The sequence below is a fragment of the Maniola jurtina genome, chromosome 16, assembly GCF_905333055.1.
Source record: "Maniola jurtina chromosome 16, ilManJurt1.1, whole genome shotgun sequence".
NCBI lineage: Eukaryota > Metazoa > Arthropoda > Insecta > Lepidoptera > Nymphalidae > Maniola > Maniola jurtina.
Window position 1 is genome coordinate 1,981,750 of NC_060044.1, and position 20,601 is coordinate 2,002,350.

The 20,601-nt window shown below is 36.8% G+C and overlaps 3 protein-coding genes across 3 annotated transcripts in view; all 3 read left to right on the plus strand.

Moving 5' to 3' along the window:
- The window catches only part of LOC123873306, a 9,367-nt gene extending 1,552 nt beyond the window's left edge, over window positions 1–7,815 (plus strand). The window contains exons 2-5 of the mRNA XM_045918113.1: window positions 53–128; window positions 1,250–1,447; window positions 5,969–6,107; window positions 7,214–7,815. Coding sequence (XP_045774069.1) covers window positions 53–128; window positions 1,250–1,447; window positions 5,969–6,107; window positions 7,214–7,341 — 541 coding nt within the window. The 3' untranslated portion in view covers window positions 7,342–7,815. The remainder of the gene's footprint in view (window positions 1–52; window positions 129–1,249; window positions 1,448–5,968; window positions 6,108–7,213) is intronic.
- A 1,364-nt stretch (window positions 7,816–9,179) lies between these two features.
- LOC123873301 lies at window positions 9,180–14,105 on the plus strand. Its single transcript, XM_045918107.1, has 5 exons — window positions 9,180–9,366; window positions 10,446–10,563; window positions 11,561–11,752; window positions 12,878–13,019; window positions 13,801–14,105. Exons 1-5 carry the CDS (start codon window positions 9,329–9,331, stop codon window positions 13,920–13,922), a joined length of 612 nt encoding a protein of 203 aa, XP_045774063.1. The 5' UTR covers window positions 9,180–9,328; the 3' UTR covers window positions 13,923–14,105.
- Window positions 14,106–15,202: 1,097 nt separating this feature from the next.
- LOC123873304 lies at window positions 15,203–20,475 on the plus strand. The gene is made up of 5 exons (XM_045918111.1): window positions 15,203–15,285; window positions 16,734–16,851; window positions 17,866–18,051; window positions 18,861–18,996; window positions 19,880–20,475. Exons 1-5 carry the CDS (start codon window positions 15,251–15,253, stop codon window positions 19,993–19,995), a joined length of 591 nt encoding a protein of 196 aa, XP_045774067.1. The 5' UTR covers window positions 15,203–15,250; the 3' UTR covers window positions 19,996–20,475.
- Window positions 20,476–20,601: the final 126 nt, after the last annotated feature.

A 20,601-nucleotide genomic window follows, 5' to 3' on the forward strand; every position in this document is an offset into this window, starting at 1 on the left:
GAGTTGTTTCCACAGTTTGAATACCTATTTTAGTTCTATGTCTTGTTTACAGTGAGGTCGTTTTCGATAAATGCTGTCAATGCATACCTTTAAGGACAGGATGCCTTATTTTTGGATACCTGAATCTGGTAAGCATCACAATATTATTTTTATTTTTATTGCAAGCAAGATTTTTGCACAATTTCTTCCGCGTGGATTACTAGTTATGTCGTATAGGCACATAGGGGCATGCTATTGGTTGATCAGTCGCCTATTGTCTCCCGCGATGCGCCAACTTTCCCCAGACTACGCCGCCTTGTTCAAGATGTTTTGCCGATCAATTTTACCCTACCATCTTCTAAAATAGGGTATTTTCCCTTTTTAGAAAGTCTCTTGATTTGATCCTGAGGTGATTATGAACTACCAAAAAAATCACAAAAAATTATTCGATCGATATGCAATGCATTTAAATTTTTTATTTCAAATTTCCCCGCAATAACGCTCGCCGCCATTTTGTTTAGGTTCATGAGCCGTCATAGCTCCACACAGATTGGTAAACAACAGATTTTCTTAGCGAAAATACATTACATACAACTACAATCAATGTGACGTCACAGTCGTAATTCATCAGTTTTGTGCGTTTCGAATATTATTTTGTACAGCAGATAACAAAGACAACGCATTTAAAAAGACTAAAAACCTGATTGCGTAAAACTACTGGTAACTGAAAAGCAAAGACCATAGGAACTGCATTTTCTATGATTTATATCACCCAAAACTCCTTTCAAACTTATGTATTGTATATATTTTCGAACTCGCCTTTTAACCCCCTTTTTTTGATACCCCACTCGAAGGTCGTAGATTTTTTTATTTTTTTTATTTTTTAAGAATTTAAGGTACCCAGTGACACTCGCGCCATCAAGACGAATCTAATGAGTCTAATGACGTATTTTATCAAAATCACTTGAGCCGTTCAGTAGTTACAAGCCGACATAGAAACGAACACACATACGAGTACATGTACATACATTCAAGTCAAACACTTAACCCTCCTTTGGGCTTCGCTGCAGTCGAGAAAAAAGTGAAATCTTTAAAATGAATTATAAAATTCATTAGTAGGTCCTTAATACTTACTTACTTAAGTATATAATTTTAATAAACTGAAATTACATTTTTCGATTGCTTGTTGTTAATATTATATTTACTATCTTGTTTATAAATTTTTAAATTTTTTCTCACTTGGTATAAGATATTGTGTTTCTTTTTGCAGGTCGCTTGTGTAACATACGTTATGATTTGCGTGCTAGGCACAATAAACGCCGAAGCAGTACTAAACGGAACTTATGGCGAGATAGATGAAGATGTCAAAGACATGGCCGTAACTGAAATTAAAACTGACATCATAAATATGATCGCGAACCTGATTGGTCTACTTTTCACCGTATTCCTTCTCGTCGGACTGCATACGGTAATACGCTACGTATACAGCAGTAGGTACTAACGCAGTTTTTAGGGTTCCGTACCTCAAAAGGAAAACGGAACCCTTATAGGATCACTTTTTTGTCTGTCTGTCTGTCGTGTCTGTCAAGAAACCTATAGGGTACTTCCCGTTTACCTAGAATAAATCTGAAAACCGCGAATTTGTGGTTACATCTTAAAAATAAAAATAAAATGTGTTTCAATTTTCAAAGTAAGATAACTATACCAAGTGGGGTATCCTATGAAAGGTCTTTACCTATACATTCTAAAACAGAAAAAATCAGAGAAAAATTATGCAAATCAGTTCAGAAATCTCGACGACTTCGGTGTAGGGGAGAGTGTGGATGAAAGAGCCAGTTTTAAATAGTGTAAAAAAAAACACACTTTTACTATATTATTTTAAAATGAAACTAGGTTTTCTTATAATCACTTTAATTGGCAATGTTATTAAATAAAAATAAAGACGATAACAACGCTGATAATCTCTTATATAAATAGTTTAAAAAAAAAAGGAAATCGGCTCTTTCATAGCAGCAGGTCAATGAAAGAGCCACCATGTGTTATGAAAGAGCCGATACCTACTTTTGAGGTACTAAACGGTTTTTTATCAATTAAAATTATGTTAAGTATTTAAAATCAGATTAATACTAAGCTTACTTTAGTATTTCTATGAAAATCACAATTTTTAAACAGTCTCAGTAATAATTAAACATTGTCTTAATCAACAATTAAAACTTTTGAACTTTGTGTTAGTCAAAAATTAAATAATTAATAAAAATTTGTCTAAAAACATAAAATAGAGCCCTTTTTCGTATTCTTACTCTATAACTTAAAAAATAAAAACAATATAAAAACAATTTAAAATTAAAAACATTTTTGGCAGAAGAAATTAATCACCCCTTTGAGGCCACACGATAACGCTAACGCTGTTCTATTTATGGACTGATTTCCAGCAAGCACTTCTTTTACAGCCTCTTCTATTGCAGCAGTTGTGGGCCTTACCCGTTTTTTAGCTGTTGACGCTTGCGAAGACATATCTTTTTATTCTGAAACATATCATATAATAATGAAATAACTAAAATTAAAAATTTTGGACACCCCCGACCTCTATAAATATGACAGGTAGAGAATGCCATTAGGCATTAAGTCCGCCTTTTGTTTTTTTTTGTATTTTGTGCAATAAAGATTAAATAAATAAATAAATTATAGCTAAGAACAATCTCTATCACATCAGTTATCAAACAAAAAAAAGAACTATCAGAATTAGTCCATTGGTTTAGGATCTACGTGGCCATAGACACACACACACACACACACAGAGACAGACACACAGACACACACGTCAAACTTATAACACCCCTCTTTTTTCGTCGGGGGTTAATTAAAACTAAACGATGTATTGAATGAGCCAGTTTTCGTGTCATGAAAGAGGCGGCTCTTTCAAAGCATAAATAACTGGCTCTTTCAAAACACGACGCTTTTAAAAATATAACTTCAAAAAAAAGGCACTATACCAGAACGCTGATCTGATATTATTTATGCAAAACAAGGGCAAATATATAGACGCCAATACTGTATATCAGTTTTGTCAACTTATGCAATACCCTTTTTGAAAAAAAAGATGAAAGAAACACAAAGAAACTTACTTTTTGGCTTCCGAATTTTCGTAACAGTCCTGTGAGGCTATTTGCTGTCGTAGAACTGTCAAATGTTTGTGGGTAACAGCTGTCCAGTGTTGCCATTTAAGGAGTAAAATTAAACTTTGGTAGAATATCGATAAGTAATGGAAAATCACATCGGCTCTTTCAAAGCCTGGCTCTTTCATGCACACTCTCCGGGGAGAGTGTGGATGAAAGAGCCAGTTTTAAATAGTGTAAAAAAAAACACACTTTTACTATATTATTTTAAAATGAAACTAGGTTTTCTTATAATCACTTTAATTGGCAATGTTATTAAATAAAAATAAAGACGATAACAACGCTGATAATCTCTTATATAAATAGTTTAAAAAAAAAAGGAAATCGGCTCTTTCATAGCAGCAGGTCAATGAAAGAGCCACCATGTGTTATGAAAGAGCCGATACCTACTTTTGAGGTACTAAACGGTTTTTTATCAATTAAAATTATGTTAAGTATTTAAAATCAGATTAATACTAAGCTTACTTTAGTATTTCTATGAAAATCACAATTTTTAAACAGTCTCAGTAATAATTAAACATTGTCTTAATCAACAATTAAAACTTTTGAACTTTGTGTTAGTCAAAAATTAAATAATTAATAAAAATTTGTCTAAAAACATAAAATAGAGCCCTTTTTCGTATTCTTACTCTATAACTTAAAAAATAAAAACAATATAAAAACAATTTAAAATTAAAAACATTTTTGGCAGAAGAAATTAATCACCCCTTTGAGGCCACACGATAACGCTAACGCTGTTCTATTTATGGACTGATTTCCAGCAAGCACTTCTTTTACAGCCTCTTCTATTGCAGCAGTTGTGGGCCTTACCCGTTTTTTAGCTGTTGACGCTTGCGAAGACATATCTTTTTATTCTGAAACATATCATATAATAATGAAATAACTAAAATTAAAAATTTTGGACACCCCCGACCTCTATAAATATGACAGGTAGAGAATGCCATTAGGCATTAAGTCCGCCTTTTGTTTTTTTTTGTATTTTGTGCAATAAAGATTAAATAAATAAATAAATTATAGCTAAGAACAATCTCTATCACATCAGTTATCAAACAAAAAAAAGAACTATCAGAATTAGTCCATTGGTTTAGGATCTACGTGGCCATAGACACACACACACACACACACAGAGACAGACACACAGACACACACGTCAAACTTATAACACCCCTCTTTTTTCGTCGGGGGTTAATTAAAACTAAACGATGTATTGAATGAGCCAGTTTTCGTGTCATGAAAGAGGCGGCTCTTTCAAAGCATAAATAACTGGCTCTTTCAAAACACGACGCTTTTAAAAATATAACTTCAAAAAAAAGGCACTATACCAGAACGCTGATCTGATATTATTTATGCAAAACAAGGGCAAATATATAGACGCCAATACTGTATATCAGTTTTGTCAACTTATGCAATACCCTTTTTGAAAAAAAAGATGAAAGAAACACAAAGAAACTTACTTTTTGGCTTCCGAATTTTCGTAACAGTCCTGTGAGGCTATTTGCTGTCGTAGAACTGTCAAATGTTTGTGGGTAACAGCTGTCCAGTGTTGCCATTTAAGGAGTAAAATTAAACTTTGGTAGAATATCGATAAGTAATGGAAAATCACATCGGCTCTTTCAAAGCCTGGCTCTTTCATGCACACTCTCCCCTACATAGGTAGAAAAATACAACTTCCTTTTTGAAAGTCCGTTAAAAATAATATAATAATAACGTTTATTTCAGACCATTATACATAGTCCATATTTATGTGTTAGTAACATTTTTTACTTAATCCTATATTAGTAGCTAAACCTAAATCAAAGTGTTAGTAACAATAACTTAAAAACTATGTTAGTCCTTATACTAACTATAAAATTAACTAGGTACATTTCAAAACCACCTTTTAGGCGCCCTCTTTTCAACATGTGCAGCGTTCCAGGTCCTCCAGAGGGGGCCGTCCAGCTTCCATGCCAACGCGCTGAGGAGGGAGTTGGTACTAGTCACGATTCTGCTTATCATAGACGCCGCACGTTTGCGCATGATCGCGTAGAAATCATCCACGCGCACATCCGCAAACATTGCGGACGCACTGCAGTGCCGTGGTTTTCCCAGCACCGCCCTCAGCACATTGTTGTACTGCACACGCAAGGCGCTGTAGGACCGCTGCGTATAGTTCGTCCACAGACTGCACGTGTAAAAAGATTGACAGTAGGCTCTGAAAAGGGTCAGTTTTACCTGCGTTGTACAGCGTGCAAATCTGCGAGCCAACATATTGCCGCGGACCGACAGCGCCCTGCGCTCCCGTTCCATGTCTTTGTCGTCATCGAGGCGCTCAGTCACCACGTGGCCGAGGTACTTGAACTCAGCTACTTGCTTCAGAGGGGTACCGTACAGATATATGCTAGGAGTAAAGGTTATAGGTTTGTTCCTCCCTCTGAAGACAAGAAACTCACTCTTTTTTGAGTTGTAGCTGAGTCCGTTCTCCTCTGCATACTCCTCACCAAAAAGTAGCCTATTTTACTCCCTGGTCAATCCTCTACTTGTTTGTGAAAATCCTGTCAAAATCGGTTCAGCCGTTCCGAAGATTAACCTTTTCAAACAGACAGACAGACAAAAATTTTAAAAAACGTGTGATTCAGTTATGGTATCTTTCAAATAACCATATGACCTAGTTATTTCGAAATTACAGACAAACACTCCAATTTTACTTAATTAGTATAGTATATAGATTGATTTAGCGCGAGGTTTATGCACCCATTTGACACCACCTTTTAGTGTGTTTCAAAAAATGGCAGCCACAGTAGCATTATTATACTAAATAGATTTTTTTCCCTCAGGAGAGACCTAGATGCGTCAAAATCTTCCTGGTGTACGCACTGATCGGTACGGGACTAGACGTAATCTTCAAGATCTTTCAATTGTTAGCGGGTTATGCAGCGCTCAAGAATACATTAATAGGATTGTTTATATATCTTGGTAAGCATATCTACGAGTAAATTATACCTACATTGTGAGTGTGTCAAAGTCAAAGTCAAAATCATTTATTCAAAGTAGGTACAATTGTACTCCTTTTGATGGTCGAAATTGTTAAACTTGTACGATATAGTGGTGATAATTAATTACGTTACTTAAAACTAAAGCTACGAGGGTTCCAAACGCGCCCAAGTCTGAGAAGAGTCAACAAAAACTTCGTAAATAGCTTGTGTAAGGCCTATCATCATCATCAGTATCGTCAATCGATAGACGACCACGCCTGGACTCTTGAAAGGGACTTCCACACACCACGGTCTGGTGCCGCCTGAATCCAGCGGCTCCATGCAACTCGCCTGATGTCGTCCGTCCACCTAGTGGAGGGTTTCCAACGCTGCGCTTTTCGGTGCGAAGTCGCCATTCCAGCACCTTGGTACCCCAATATGTTTATCGGTTTTTCGCACTATGTGCCCTCCTACACATTGCCACTTCAGCTTCGCCACCCGCTGTTATATGTCAGTTACTTTGGTTCTCCTACGGATCTCCTTCGTTTCTGATTTCATTACGTAGAGTAACTCCAAGCATAGCTCTCTCCATCGCTATGCCTATAACCAAATTATAATAAGGGTTTCTCAAGGTTAGGTTTATCCGCCACTGTATGGATGTTATATTAATATGGTCTACAGTGCGCTATCATAACAATAATGCACTTTTTAATATATAGAGAATAGCGAGCAAACGAGCAGGCACATCACCTAGTGTTAAGTGATTACCGCCGCCCATGAACATTTGCAGCACCAGAGTTAGTTACCACCGATGCGTTGCCGGCATGGTTGCCTTTCAGGAATTAGTTGGTTCGCCCCTTGAATAACCCCATGTTGTACCTAATCTAGTGTGAACACCGCCGATGGGAGTTTATTCCACAGTTTGCATGTGCGTCGAGAAAACGATCTGGCACAACGGGCGGTCGATGTGCACCAGGCACAGACGTGGTGAGGGTGCCAGGCACCCACGTGGTGGGTGTGAAATTGCTTGCGGTGGCGTGCGGTGTGGTTGTAGAAAAAGGAGAGTGGAGTGATGTTAATAAGGGTGAAATTATTATTATATTTCAGTGTACGCCAGTTACTTCCTCCTGGTGCTGTGGAGCCAGTACGTCAAGATGAAAATCGCTGCAAATAACCTGCCCACGCAGCACAGCCGCAAAGGACAGCTACTGATGAACATGGAGCAAGACGCTTAAGCCATTCAATCACTATCAGCAGACCTATTCCCTGTCCCAGTCACTCAGTGGATAAAATGTACTATAGTTGTTAGCGATGTTATACCCCTGTACCCCTATACTGTACGCGATACCCCTGTAATGTAGAAAAGCCCGTAAAGATCTCTGTCCGATCGTGTCGGATAGCAGTAGAATAGATGCACTGTAATAAATTATCTCCTGAGTAGGTAAATTGGGTGCCGTGGCCGAATTTCGGAGGAACATTTTTGGGATCCCGTAGTCATTAAGGAACCCTTATAGGGTAAACCTAATAATCATTAACTACCCACCACTACATACACCTATAACAAGTAAACCTTGCACATACAAAACACACAGTTAATTATTTTATACTACCTTATAATATACTAACAAAACTAACATATACGAGTAGTTATAAGAAAATATTATGTATAAAGATAAGGAATTAAATAAAGGCTTCATATTTATAACAAATACATATTAATCACGCAATCGAAGTGGTAAAAGAAAATCTTACAAAAAATTTGAGTAAGTACAGCTAACTCTTTACTTTACCTCCCCTACTTTATTTTTAAAAAAATATTTTTAAAAAATATATTTTTTTAAGCAAATCGTATTTCGAATAGCGGTTTCCTTAGGCCAGCTGGCCGATTCATAACCCTTCGATAAAATAACTGTCGTTCGATTCGGCAAGTTGTCGTTCGATAAGATGTATTTTCAATTCAGAATAACCGAATCGACAGTGAAATTGTCGAAACCGAAACCGAATCGAACTGACGCAACGGAGATATCGTTCGATTACGACTATCAAACGCTATTCACAACAACTTAACCGAACAATATTTGTCGAACGTCCGATAATTTTTGATGATTACTTATCGAAACCTACAAAAACCTTTGAACGAAAGGAGAAGTTCGTCTTCGAGAACTGCTGTTTCTGCGTACCACTGAAGACTTTTTGTCTCATCCTCGTCAATTTGTTCCTGGTAAGATTTTAAAAAGGGTGATAACATTCCGAGATATGGCCGTTGACTAAGGGCTTCATAGAAAAGCGCAGAGTCACTCAGCGGGCGATGGAGAGAGCTAGAGATCAAATGAAGAGATCTGTAGGAGAATCAGAGTATGTATGTAGCAAAACTAAAGTGACAAGGGCCATACACATAGATTTAAAAAGCGACAGACGTTGGGGTCCCACGGTGCTGGAATGGCGACCTCGCACCGGGAAGTGCAGCGTTGTAAGACCACCCACTAGGGGGACAGACGACATCAAACGAGTCCCAGGGAGCCACTCGATTTAGGCGGCGCAAGCCTGTGACGTGTGGAAGTCCCTACAAGAGACCTATGTCCAGCAGGGGCGTCTATCGGTTGTTGTTGATGATGATGGTGATAATGTAAGAATAATTTCTGTACCTACTTAGTACCTACTTACTACTTACCATACTTACCAGTTAAGCTCGTGTATTTTTTAGGGTTCCGTACCCGAAGGGTGCCAACGGCGCCCTATTAGGTACTAAGCCTCCGCTGTCCGTCTGCCCGTCCGTCTGACAGTGCAAGCTGTGTCTCGTGACAGGTAGAAAGTTGAGATTTTCACAGAATATGAATGTCTATCAATGCTATAACAAAAAATAATTAATAATTCAAAATGGCTGCCATGAAAATTTAAAATAAAAATCTTTAAATTTAAAAGAAAATTTGAAAAGTGTTATTTCTTGTACTATGGCACGGAACCCATCGTGTGCGAGTCCGACTCGTACGTAACAGATTTTTTTAGGTTTAACCAAATTGGTTGCTTAAGTTGCTTTATTACAGTTTAGATATAGAATAACTATTGGGTCTTACCACCGGAAAATTAATTAAAAAATAAATGATAACAACATACGAGTATTATTATGTTACAGCTCGTGCCTCATGCGGTTAATTTATAACTAATCCAGTTTTAAGACAAAGCTCGCGTGTTGCTTTCGGGTGCTTATTCAAAAAACGCAAAATGGTTGATTCACAACAAGATGCAGAGGCAACGAAAAGGTCAGTTTTGGAGATGATAAAACTCTAGATTCATTCTCGTACGGATCTCCTTATTCCTGATTAGATCACGTAGAGAAACTACAGCATAGCTCTCTCCATCGCCCGCTGAGTAACTCTGAGCTTCCTTATGATCATAGTTAAGAGGGCTCTCTCCGTCACTCGTTTCATACAATCGTAGTTCCAATTTCATTTGAATATTAAGCAACCAAAGTCCATGACATTTTGCAGACATATTCTAGAAACTAATATCTATGTCTGTGGTTTTCCAGATTTCTGTTAAAATATTCGGTTTCAAAGTTACGCGGTCTTAAAAAATTTCATACAAATCTTTGAACCCCTGTAATTTTAAAACTACATATTTTTAGAAAAATCTAAAACACCACAGACACAGATATTAGTTTTTAGAATATGTCTGCAAAATTTCATGGACTTTGGTTGCTTAATATTCAAATGAAATTGGAACTACGATTGTATGAAACGAGTGGAAACGAGTGACGGAGAGAGCCCTGTTAACGACTGTAATGTCTCGGATCCATATCATGTCATCACATCATACGTACTATTTAAAGACTTTGGTCTCCAAGCATTGAAGAATTGAAACAAGAAGACATCTATCTCAAAGCTTCCCGAACGTTAATCAGCCGAGTTGGATTCGGCAGCTAACCTCTTTCTCGAAATTGAACCTCCTCTTTTTAGATATCAGTTAAAAAACTGGCCAAGTGCGAGTCAGACTCGTGCACCGAGGGTTCCGTACTAGGGTATTTTTTCCAACATTTTGCACGATAAATCAAAAACTATTGTGCATAAAGTAGTATGGGAAGTACCCTATAGGTTTTTAGACAGACAGACAGACACACAACAAAGTGATCCTATTAGGGTTCCGTTTTTCCCTTTGAGGTACGGAACCCTAAAAAACGACTTCAGAAGCCTCTACTACAAAATGCTTACACAAATAAACAAAAAACTAACTAATTTTTATTAATACTTAGTTGCGTTTAAAATCAGATTTTTTTAAAAATAAAATTTTCAAGCATTAAAATCAGGTAATTTTAGAATTTAATTGTTATATTATCTTTCAGCATTGGGGTTTTGAAACCCACAAACTCTGGCGAACGAAGGTCTGAGGCCGTCTTCAATGATTGCTGTTGTTGCATACAGCTAAGGAAAGGATGTCTCATACTCGGCTATATGAGTCTGGTAAGATATTGAGGCTATGGTTAGTTAAGTTTTCTTCTTCTTAGCTAAATTTTCAATGATTGTCATACATTCAATGCATTTTTAACAAAATGTGGCTCAGGCATATTTTGTGCATTTGACGTATAATAATGATTCAGAAATATATAATAGACAGGGTAAAGTTAAGTTAAGATTCTTAGTTCCTTAAAATACGACTTGCATCTGTCTGTTCGTTTTAAGTCACATGTTGATCTTATGCACTTTTATGCATGATCCCGCTCAAGAGAATTACCCTACAATATATTTTAATAATATTATCTTAAGACAGAACAAACGTCTAGTTTTAATAGATTGTAAGTGACTAATAGGGTCCTGTTTACAATTTTGGAAAGCATGTCATTAAGGGCAAATGAAAATTTATGCAGTTTAGTGCAAATAGATTCAACGTATGGCCGCACCTAATTGAACCCTTAAAATTTTGATAGTCGACGTTTTAGTGACATTATGATTTTTGTTATACATACTTGTTATGCAGGACGTATCTTGTTTTTATTTAAAAATGTTATAATAATTAATAATTCTTGTTTTGTCAAAATTTAATTTTAATTTATTAGTCACTAGCTAAGCCAGTCACTAATAGTCATTAGTGTTTTATTAATTTTAGTTTCAAAATTAGTGGTACCACCGTCAGTAAATACTAAATAGCAATCATCTGCAAACATTGATACATGATGACATTGAATAAAACGAGAGAAATCATTAATATGTATGGTGAATAGTAGCGGACCAGTAGGCTTCCCTGGGGTACGCCACGCAGATTAGCTTTAGAGCTAGACGTATATGGTATCTCACTTTTAATTTTGATTTTTGGTACATATTTTTTTTTCGTCATTTGTAGCCTATCACTTAGATAAGATTCAAGCAAATTCAGTACACTTTCTCGTACTCCGTAATCATATAATTTTTAAAATTTGCCTTTTTTACTGTATTTCTTTATTTTTCTCTTGCTTTGTTGCAGGTCGGCAATGTGGTGTATGGATTTGCTTATATAATACTAATATATATCATTGCAAGCGAAATTAAGAGTACGTCAGAACTTTTGGAAAACCATCGTTCTAACACTACATTTTTGATGATATACGCCATAGACTTGATTTTAGCTCTGATTTCAATACCATTTAATATACTTCTTCTAAATGGGCTGCATAAAGTGAGATTTTCAATAAACATATATTATTTTCCTTTCCTCTATCTCTAGAGTTGGTGTAATGTACAAAGGTCTCTGAACGTGTCTTTGTGTTTGGGATTTGTCTGAGTATGGGTTTAAACTTGTACTACTCTTGTCCACGGACAGTTACTCTTAGTCAGTTTTTAACAAATAAACAAAAGCTTAATTTGCTATAATCAGCTGAAACAGATAAATCTATATGATGCAACAGGCAACATGCTATATGCACCGCCCAACCGGCCACTACTAAATAGGCAGGAAAAGTCAGCCACCAAGCAAACAATAAACACCACCACGTAACACGACAAAGATCCCCTATGGAGAGCAGATATTGATCTATACCTTATCTATAGATTCTATGTTTTATAATCTATATCGATAGATTGCCTACTGCGCAGGTTTAATGTCAGATCAGAGGCCTTTTTATGTGACACCATCTTTACCTACTAATGACTTGCGACGTATCGATGCCTTTTTTGACTCATCCAAATCTATACTAGGGTATTTACAGGTGGCTTACACAATCTTGATAAGCATGAAGAGAGGTATTGTGGTACAAGTGAGAGAATATATCCGAATTTTAAGTGATATTATTAAGGGGCATGAGTCCGGCCTGCCCGCGAAATTCAAATTTAATTTGGTTTTTCGCAATTTGTAAACTAATACGACAACGTAGGCTTATGGCATTCTGATTCCGACAGTGACAGTATCATCCTCACAGGTTTATATAAAAATCTTTACTTGAAAAGGTCCAGTTTAAGAAATTAATTAAAGTATCGACTAATTTGTGAGGACGGGCAGGCCGGTCGCTTCGCCCTTAAGAGGTAAAGTTTGTAAGTAATCTCTAGAACTTCTGAACCGATTTTGAAATTCCTTTCACCAGTAGAAAGCTACACTATTCCTGAGTAACATAGACTATATTTTATTTAATAAAAAAAAATTAGAGATCTCAAGGAAATAATTTTAATAAGCTACCCGTATGAAGGGTCCAGGCGGGTCGCTGACTATATTATATATACAGAAAGACAGACATACCCACTTTAGCATTTATAAGTTATGGATATACCAAAGGTCCTTAAATTTTATAAATTGTAAAACTGTTTTCAGGAGAGACGAAGATTCGTGAAAATCTACATCAGATTTCAGTTGGTGATGTTGGTATTAGATATACTTCGGAAACTTGTTGCAATGATAATGATGTCAGAGAAGTTGGACCTCTTAACCATTGCTGCAGTCCTGATCGATCTTGGTGAGTCTATTTTCCCATCCAGTTATGGGGCACATTAACATTATGTGTACAGTGCAGATACATAGTTCGAAAACATGATAGATGTTGGGGTTCTAAAGTGCTACAATGGCAACCTCACACCAGAAGTTAAAGCGTTTGTAAACCTCTCCGGCCGGTTTTTATTATACGAGCTTCAGGCTATAATTCACGAAACAATTGTATATTGTATCGATACCAACAATTCTTAGCAAAGCAAACAAAAAAAAAAACAAAAAAAGATGATTTTAATTTGACATTTGCTGGACCTCTTGCGGCGCTCTCTGAGATCAGTTGTGCTTATGGATTCCCATTACTAGATGATTATGCATGTAGTACATTATTGATCCAAGGTGTACAAAATTCAAAATATTTTTATTCAATTGAACTTTTACAAGTACTTTGAGTCGTCAAAAGCATCTACCACTGGTTCGGAAGGCCTCTCCTACCGAGAAGAACCAGTAAGAAACTCAGAAGTCGCTCTTTTCAAAGATTTGATGTACAATGTTATGCCATGTACAAAAGTAATTGATGGCCCGCGCAATGCTGTAGCAAACTGCAGGTCAAATCCACACTCTTTTATCATTTACATAATCTTCGATTGCATAATATACTTTTTTCAGGAGCATAATTTTAACAGATTTTTTAAACTTGTGTAAAGGCAAGTCCAAAATTGATTGCGGAATTTAGTTATAAAAGATTGTAACCATTCCCACAAATGACTTCTGAACCTTCATACTAATACAACAAAATGTGTTAATTTCAGGGTTGAACATCTATTTTCTTCTTGTGGTGAGGAGCCAGTACGAGAAGATGGGTGAAGCCGCAGACAGCTTGCCTGGCCAACAGGCGCGGTACCAGGACGGTCGTGTACAAGTCGAACTATAAGTTTAAGTTATTTAAAGCCTACAGTTATTAATTACCCTATGGTTATAATAATAAAAAATAACGCTTTAATTACACAGTCCTTATTTGCGTTGCTTTCTAACAGAAATACTGAGAGTGTACCTTAACTTATGTATCTACGTAATGTACGGAACTCCAAATTTTTGCCATGTTCATGTTCGGATTTTCGGTCTTATTTACGTATTTTTTTCAAAGAGACTTAACAGGACTCTCTCCGTCACTTACTCTATACAATCGTAGTTCCAATTTCATTTGAATATTAAGCAACCAAAGTCCATGAAATATTGCAGACATATTCTAGAAACTAATGTGTGCCTGTGATGTTTTAGATTTTTCTAAAAATATGTAGTTTTAAAATTGCAGGGGCTCAAAGATTTGTATGTGAATTTTTAAGACCGCGTAACTTTGAAACCGAATATTTTAACAGAAATCTGGAAAACCACAGGCATAGATATTAGTTTCTAGAATATGTCTGCAAAATTTCATGGACTTCGGTTGCTTAATATTCAAATGAAATTGGAACTACGTTTGTATGGAGCGAGTGACGGAGAGAGCCCTGTTAAGTACTTTACTAAGTCAGGCGGCGCAGCAGCGTCGTATCTTGTTATGACCTAGGCATCTTTGCCAAATGATGTGCGACAATCACCTGGTAAACCTGCCTTTAAACGCTTTCATTTCAATCAATGAATTTTGTGCAACAAAATCCATTGAAAATATAACAAAAATATTTCTAAACAAGACGTCACAAGCACAACATTGTGCGGACAGGGGCTGATCAGCAAATTCCCTGCAAATTCAATTTAAAGGCTGGCAACGCATGTGTGGTTTCTCTGGGGCTGCAAATGTTCATGGGCGGCGGTAATCACTTAACATCAGGTGACCCGCCAGCTCGTTTGCTCGCTATTTTTATTTAAAAAATATATATATAAGATGAAAACATGGCTTTTTTCTTTTCCATCATAGGTACACGCTTGACCACAATCACATCTGATGGAAAGTGTTGACGTGGCCTAAGATCTCTCTTGTTTCAAAGATATTTAAGTACCTACCCGAATTAAGGTGGGAATGATTTCCCTTGGTTAGTTTAAACGCATTATATTCGTTTAATTTTGTTAGGTTATCCTATTGGGTGATATGATAAAAATATTGTTTGGCTCGGCTAATTATTATTATATTAAAAAATAACAAAATGATAATGAAATCAGTTTATATCCGTCCCAAATGTAGCATTAATAGATAATAGTAACCAGTTTTATCACAAAGCTCGAGCAAAGCTTACGCCGCGCTTCTTTTGAAATTAAAAGTTAAAAATGGCTGATTCACAACAAAAAGCAGAAGCAAAAAGGTCAGTTTTTTAGAATAGACTTAAATAGATAGATTACATTGATAGAGTTTTTTTTGACTAAGTCGTGAGCGCTGAGGTCTTGTAAGTGGAAGGTCCCGGGATCTATCCTGGCAGGGGCAATGTAGGAATTTAAAATTTCTAAATAGTCTCTGGTCATTAGGTCTGGTGGTTAGTTACAAGCGATTTAACGTTCCGGTACGATAAAGCGTAGAAACCGATCAGTGGGGTTAGTCTGGGTTTAATGAAATTGCCATACCTACCTCTTAGTAGGTAACTCCGAGTTAGCCCGCTTGATAAACTAAGATAAACTCTTGATTATGAAGTGATATTACTTACGTCTAAAAGCGTAAAATGAAAATTATTTTCAAATAATAATCGATTTCAAACGCCACTAGCTACTAGTCATTACAAAGTCGGTCTGTATATAAATATATTTTACTTGTAGACGCAGTAGTGTTGAAATCGGGCGCGTATAAAAAGAAACTACGAAATCGGCGTGTAACCACGTAACGTTCGCCCAATGTCGACATTCACGAGTACAAATAAAAATTATTTTTATACTTGGGACTAATGCTTCGGCTACACTAAAGACGGAATACAGAACAGTGGTCATCATATGGTACAAGGCCAGAGGCCTGCGAAAACCAAAACCACAAAACTGTGCAAACCATGTGTGGTAATAGGACCAGTGCGTGCCATACCTTCGTTATTTTATAAAAGCTGAAATTTTCTCGCGTATTGTCCCCAACACAGGGAGGAAGGATCAGCGACTATGAAGTTTGGACCATGGTGGTATTGGGATATAACAGGTATCTAATAAAGCTGTAAAAACCAAAGTCAAAGTATAAAGTCTAATTTAAAGTTTGAGGTTGTCTGGCAGAGGGTTGCCACGATACAGTGTCTGGCAATGCATGATGTGATTTCTAATCCTATCACATCACACTAATATTATAAAGGAGAAAGTTTGTATGTGTGTGTGTGTATGTTTGTTACTCCTTCACGCAAAAACTACTGGACGGATTGGGCTGAAATTAAGAATGAAGATAGATTATACCCTGGATTAGCACATAGTTAGGCTACTTTTTATCCCGAAAAATCAAAGAGTTTCCACGGGAGTTTTAAAAAACCTACATTCACGCGAACGAAGTCGCGGGCGTTAGCTAGTTCCGAATAAAATATTAAAAAGAATTGACTTTATACTTTCACGTAAGATTTTTTCACACCTTTAATACCAGTAACCTCCCAAAGCCACCATGGTCCAAACTTCATAGGCGTTGATCGGTCCTCCCTGTGTTGGGGACAATTACGCAGAGAAACTTTCAGCTTTTATAAAATAACAGGCTGGCTCATTTGAAGTCAATTTTTTGAAAAGATCGAATGTTCTGGAAATTTACTTGTTTAGATATTTAAGTTATCTTGTTTAAACGTAATTTTAAACGATGTTCCAGTATTGAGGTTGGGAAACCTACAAGAACCCTCGAACGAAAGGACAAGTTCGTCTTCAACCAATGCTGTTTCTGTGTACCACTGAGGACTGGATGTCTCATCCTCGCCTATTTGTTCCTGGTAACATTTCTTATTAGCTAAATGACGTTGAAAGACCCCCATTAGGTAGACAGACGATATAAAACGAGTCGACCTTGGCATGTGAAAGGCCCTACAAGAGACCTATGTCCAGCAGTGGACGTCTATCGGTGATAATGATGATATGACTTTTTTTTAATTTCGTGGGAACCATGGAACTCTTTGTTTTTCCTAGGTTAAAAAATATTAGCCTAAGCCACTCAGGAATAACGTAGATTTCTACTGGTGAAAGAATTTTCAAAATCGGTATAAAAGTTCCCGAGATTACTTCCTACAAACAAACTTTACAAACTTTACCTCTTCAAACTAGTATAGCCTGTACAATAATCTAAACTAACAATAAAATAACCTTGACCAGACGATAATATTATAACGGATAGGGACTAGGGAGGTACCTACTTGCTTAATGTTGGATGTCAAAATTATGATGTTTTATCACAACAGAGCAAAAATAAATAAGGCACCTACTTCCTTTGTGACTCTGGCTACTATTTACGACGCGAGGTCATTCCAGCACCTTGGGACCTCAATGTGCCCCAATGATTAGATAACTAGGTACCTAACGACTACCTATTCGGTTCTTCGAACTGTGTAACCTCGCACTTTACGACTTCAGCTTCTCAACCCTTGGTGTGATTCGCTAACTCAGTAGCACTGAATGATAGTCACCGAGCTCATTAGACATTTGTTTTTAATACATTGATGGTTTTGACCTCCCTGGCGCAGTGGTAAGCGCTGGCACCTGGTCTGGTCGGTTGGAAGCTTTCGGTCGTGGCTAGTTACCACCCTACTGGCAAAGCCGTACCGCCAAGCGATTTAGCGTTCTGGTACAATGCCATGTAGAAACCAAAGGTGTATGGGCTTAGTGAAAACTGCCATACCCTTTTCAGGTTAGTCCGCTTCCATCATCACTTACCACCAGGTGAGATTGCGTTCAAGTGCGAACTGATTAAAAAAATACTTTTACTTAAGTAATTAATTCTTGATTTGTTGCAGGTTGGCAGTATCGCGATTGGAATTTATTCTACTTTAGTTGTAGTTAGCATGGTGGCCAACATGTCACGCGTTCCGGCAGATTTCCGCCATGTTCTCATTAGCATTTTGGGGTTAAATTCTGTAACTTTGGTTTTAGTTCTAATTTCAATACCATTTAACATACTTCTCCTCGTTGGACTGCATAAGGTAAGTGTTTTTTAAGAACATGGGAGCTGAAATAATAATATCGCGTTACTAATATAATTTTTTTGATGTTTAAACATAAAAAAAATCACGCTCACTTTACTAGCGCTTTTATTTTTTGCACTAAAACCATAGATATGTATGACTAAAACACTTATAAAAAAGATTTAAATAAAAATAAATAAAACACAAAAAGTGCTCGCATCGCTCGTGTTCTTATTATTGTATATTATACTATCAAATTGAAAAGTAGTACAATTTACTGACCGGTAATCTATCTATATCTATACATATAATAAAATTGTAGAAAAGTGGTGTCTGTACATTGGAAATGTATAAAAAAAAGTAGCAAGGGTTGTTATTATATATCGATGCCGAACCCGAAATTGTAATTAATTTTTTTTTGTCTGTTTGTCTGTTTGTCTGTGTGTTTGTGCACGCTAATATCAGAAACGGCTTATTCGATTTAGATACGGTTTTCACTAATATATTGTAGTAAGCTTCACTTAACATTTAGTGTTTATTTCATGTCAATCGGTTCATAAATAAAAAAGTTATGTCAATTTAAAGAAGCCCGAAAAGTCACTATTCCACGCGAACGAAGTCGCGGGCACAGCTAATCAGAAAATAAATTTGTACGTCAAGTCGAGCAAAAATTATTTTCTCTCATGAGAGAATTCTTCGGTTAAAAATTTGACCCTGTAAAAACCCAAAAACAATTAGTAGCTACGCCTACGGCCACTACGGCTTTGATCTTTTATTACCTGCATAAGGAATTTGTGTAATCCTAAATTATTATTGTATATTTTCAGGAGAGACGAAACTTTGTGAAACGCTACCTCATATTTCAATTGGTGTACATTATATTAAGTGTAATTCTGGATATTGTTCGAATGTCAATGGGGCGGGCGTACCTCGTAAGCTATATAATAATCCTGGTCAATCTTGGTAAGCTTATACCTTATACATACTTACTCATTCGACTTTCTTTCTTATTCCCAAAATTTTCAGTAAAAATATTTAAATAAAAGCCCGGACTCCCTGGCGCAGTGCTAAACCCTGTAATCTTATTAGTGAGAGCTCCCGGGTATAATTTCTGGTCTAGTCAAGTGGGCGGCTTCGGCCGTGGCTAGCTACCACCCTGCTGGAAAAGCCGTACCGCCAAGCGATTTAGCGTTCCGGTACGATGCCGTGTAGAAACCAAAGGAGAATGGAAACTGTCATACCCCTTCAAGGTTAACTCGCTTTCATCTTAGACTACATCATCACTTGCCACCAGGTGAGATTGCAGTCAAGGGCTAACTTGTATCTGAATAAATAAAATAAAAAAGACTTCGTCTGCGTGCATTTAGAATTTCAACGATCTCGTGGGAACTCCTTGATTTTTCGGGGAAAAACTGGCATAATATGTCACTTTCCAGATGTTCAACTATCAATTGCTTGCTGCAGTGATTGCTTGTAGGTATGGGACTGCAACTACATATAAATTCTATCCATCCATCCATCAGCCTGTAAGCGTCCACTGCTGGACATAGGCCTTTCCAAGAGCGCGCCACCAAACACGGTCCTCCGCCTTCCTCATCCACCCGCTCCCCGCCACCTTCTTCATGTCATCGGTCCAGCGGGCAGGAGGTCGTCCTACACTGCGCTTACCCGTACGCGGTCTCCACTCCAGAACACGTCTGCCCCAACGGCCGTCGGTTCTGCGACAGACATGGCCTGCCCATTGCCACTTCAGCTTGCTAATCCTTTGTACTAGATTACTTTGTACTACATATTAGATTAGATGTATGTTAATTAATTAATGCTTAACGAATTGTGTTGATTTCAGTGTTCAACATCTATTATCTCCTCGTGTTGAGGAGCCAGTACGTGAAGATGGGTGAAACCGCCTACGACCTGCCTGGACGACGGTACCGCGATGGTCATGTCGTAGATACATCATAATAAGTTCAACTGATTTAAACCCTACTAATGACTATTAAGTACCTGTAAAAAAAATACCTTATAAATATCTTAAAAATAATTTATCTAAAATGAAGACGACATTTGGATCACATATTTTGTAGAGCACTATCTCTTTTAGACTCTTGTGCGTTTTTAGGCATCTTCTCTCGAAATACCCTTTATAATTGAAATTGAATTGAATTGAAATGTGCTTCATTGAGCACTATCATAAAAAGAAACGCAGACATAAATATTACACAACAAAAATAGTAAGTAGTACTATTTGGCAGCCTTATCGCTTATGTTATAATATTATCACTGGACATAAAATAGGAAGGTGCACTACGCCATGTATGTAATAATATGAATGTAGGTAACTACCTATTCACATCTATGATATATTATAAGTACCTAATGTAATTGTTTTAAAGTTTAGGTTTATCTTAAATCTTTTAGGTTATTTACTACTTATTTTGACCTTATAATAATGATACCTACCATGATATAATAATAATTATTGTGTACTTACTTGATAATTCATATTTCTATAATAGTTTAACATTAATAATAATAGTTACTTAGGTTTATAAGATAAACATATAGGCG

What these genes read in the sequence shown, in the direction of transcription:
- LOC123873301 (XM_045918107.1), top strand. Translation starts at nt 9,329, where the DNA reads ATGGTTGATTCACAACAAGATGCAGAGGCAACGAAAAG. An exon ending in TACTCGGCTATATGAGTCTG is followed by an intron (nt 10,564 to 11,560) that starts GTAAGATATTGA and finishes GCTTTGTTGCAG; the next exon opens with GTCGGCAATGTGGTGTATGG. An exon ending in TTCTAAATGGGCTGCATAAA is followed by an intron (nt 11,753 to 12,877) that starts GTGAGATTTTCA and finishes AACTGTTTTCAG; the next exon opens with GAGAGACGAAGATTCGTGAA.
- LOC123873304 (XM_045918111.1), top strand. Translation starts at nt 15,251, where the DNA reads ATGGCTGATTCACAACAAAAAGCAGAAGCAAAAAG. An exon ending in TCCTCGCCTATTTGTTCCTG is followed by an intron (nt 16,852 to 17,865) that starts GTAACATTTCTT and finishes GATTTGTTGCAG; the next exon opens with GTTGGCAGTATCGCGATTGG. An exon ending in TCCTCGTTGGACTGCATAAG is followed by an intron (nt 18,052 to 18,860) that starts GTAAGTGTTTTT and finishes GTATATTTTCAG; the next exon opens with GAGAGACGAAACTTTGTGAA.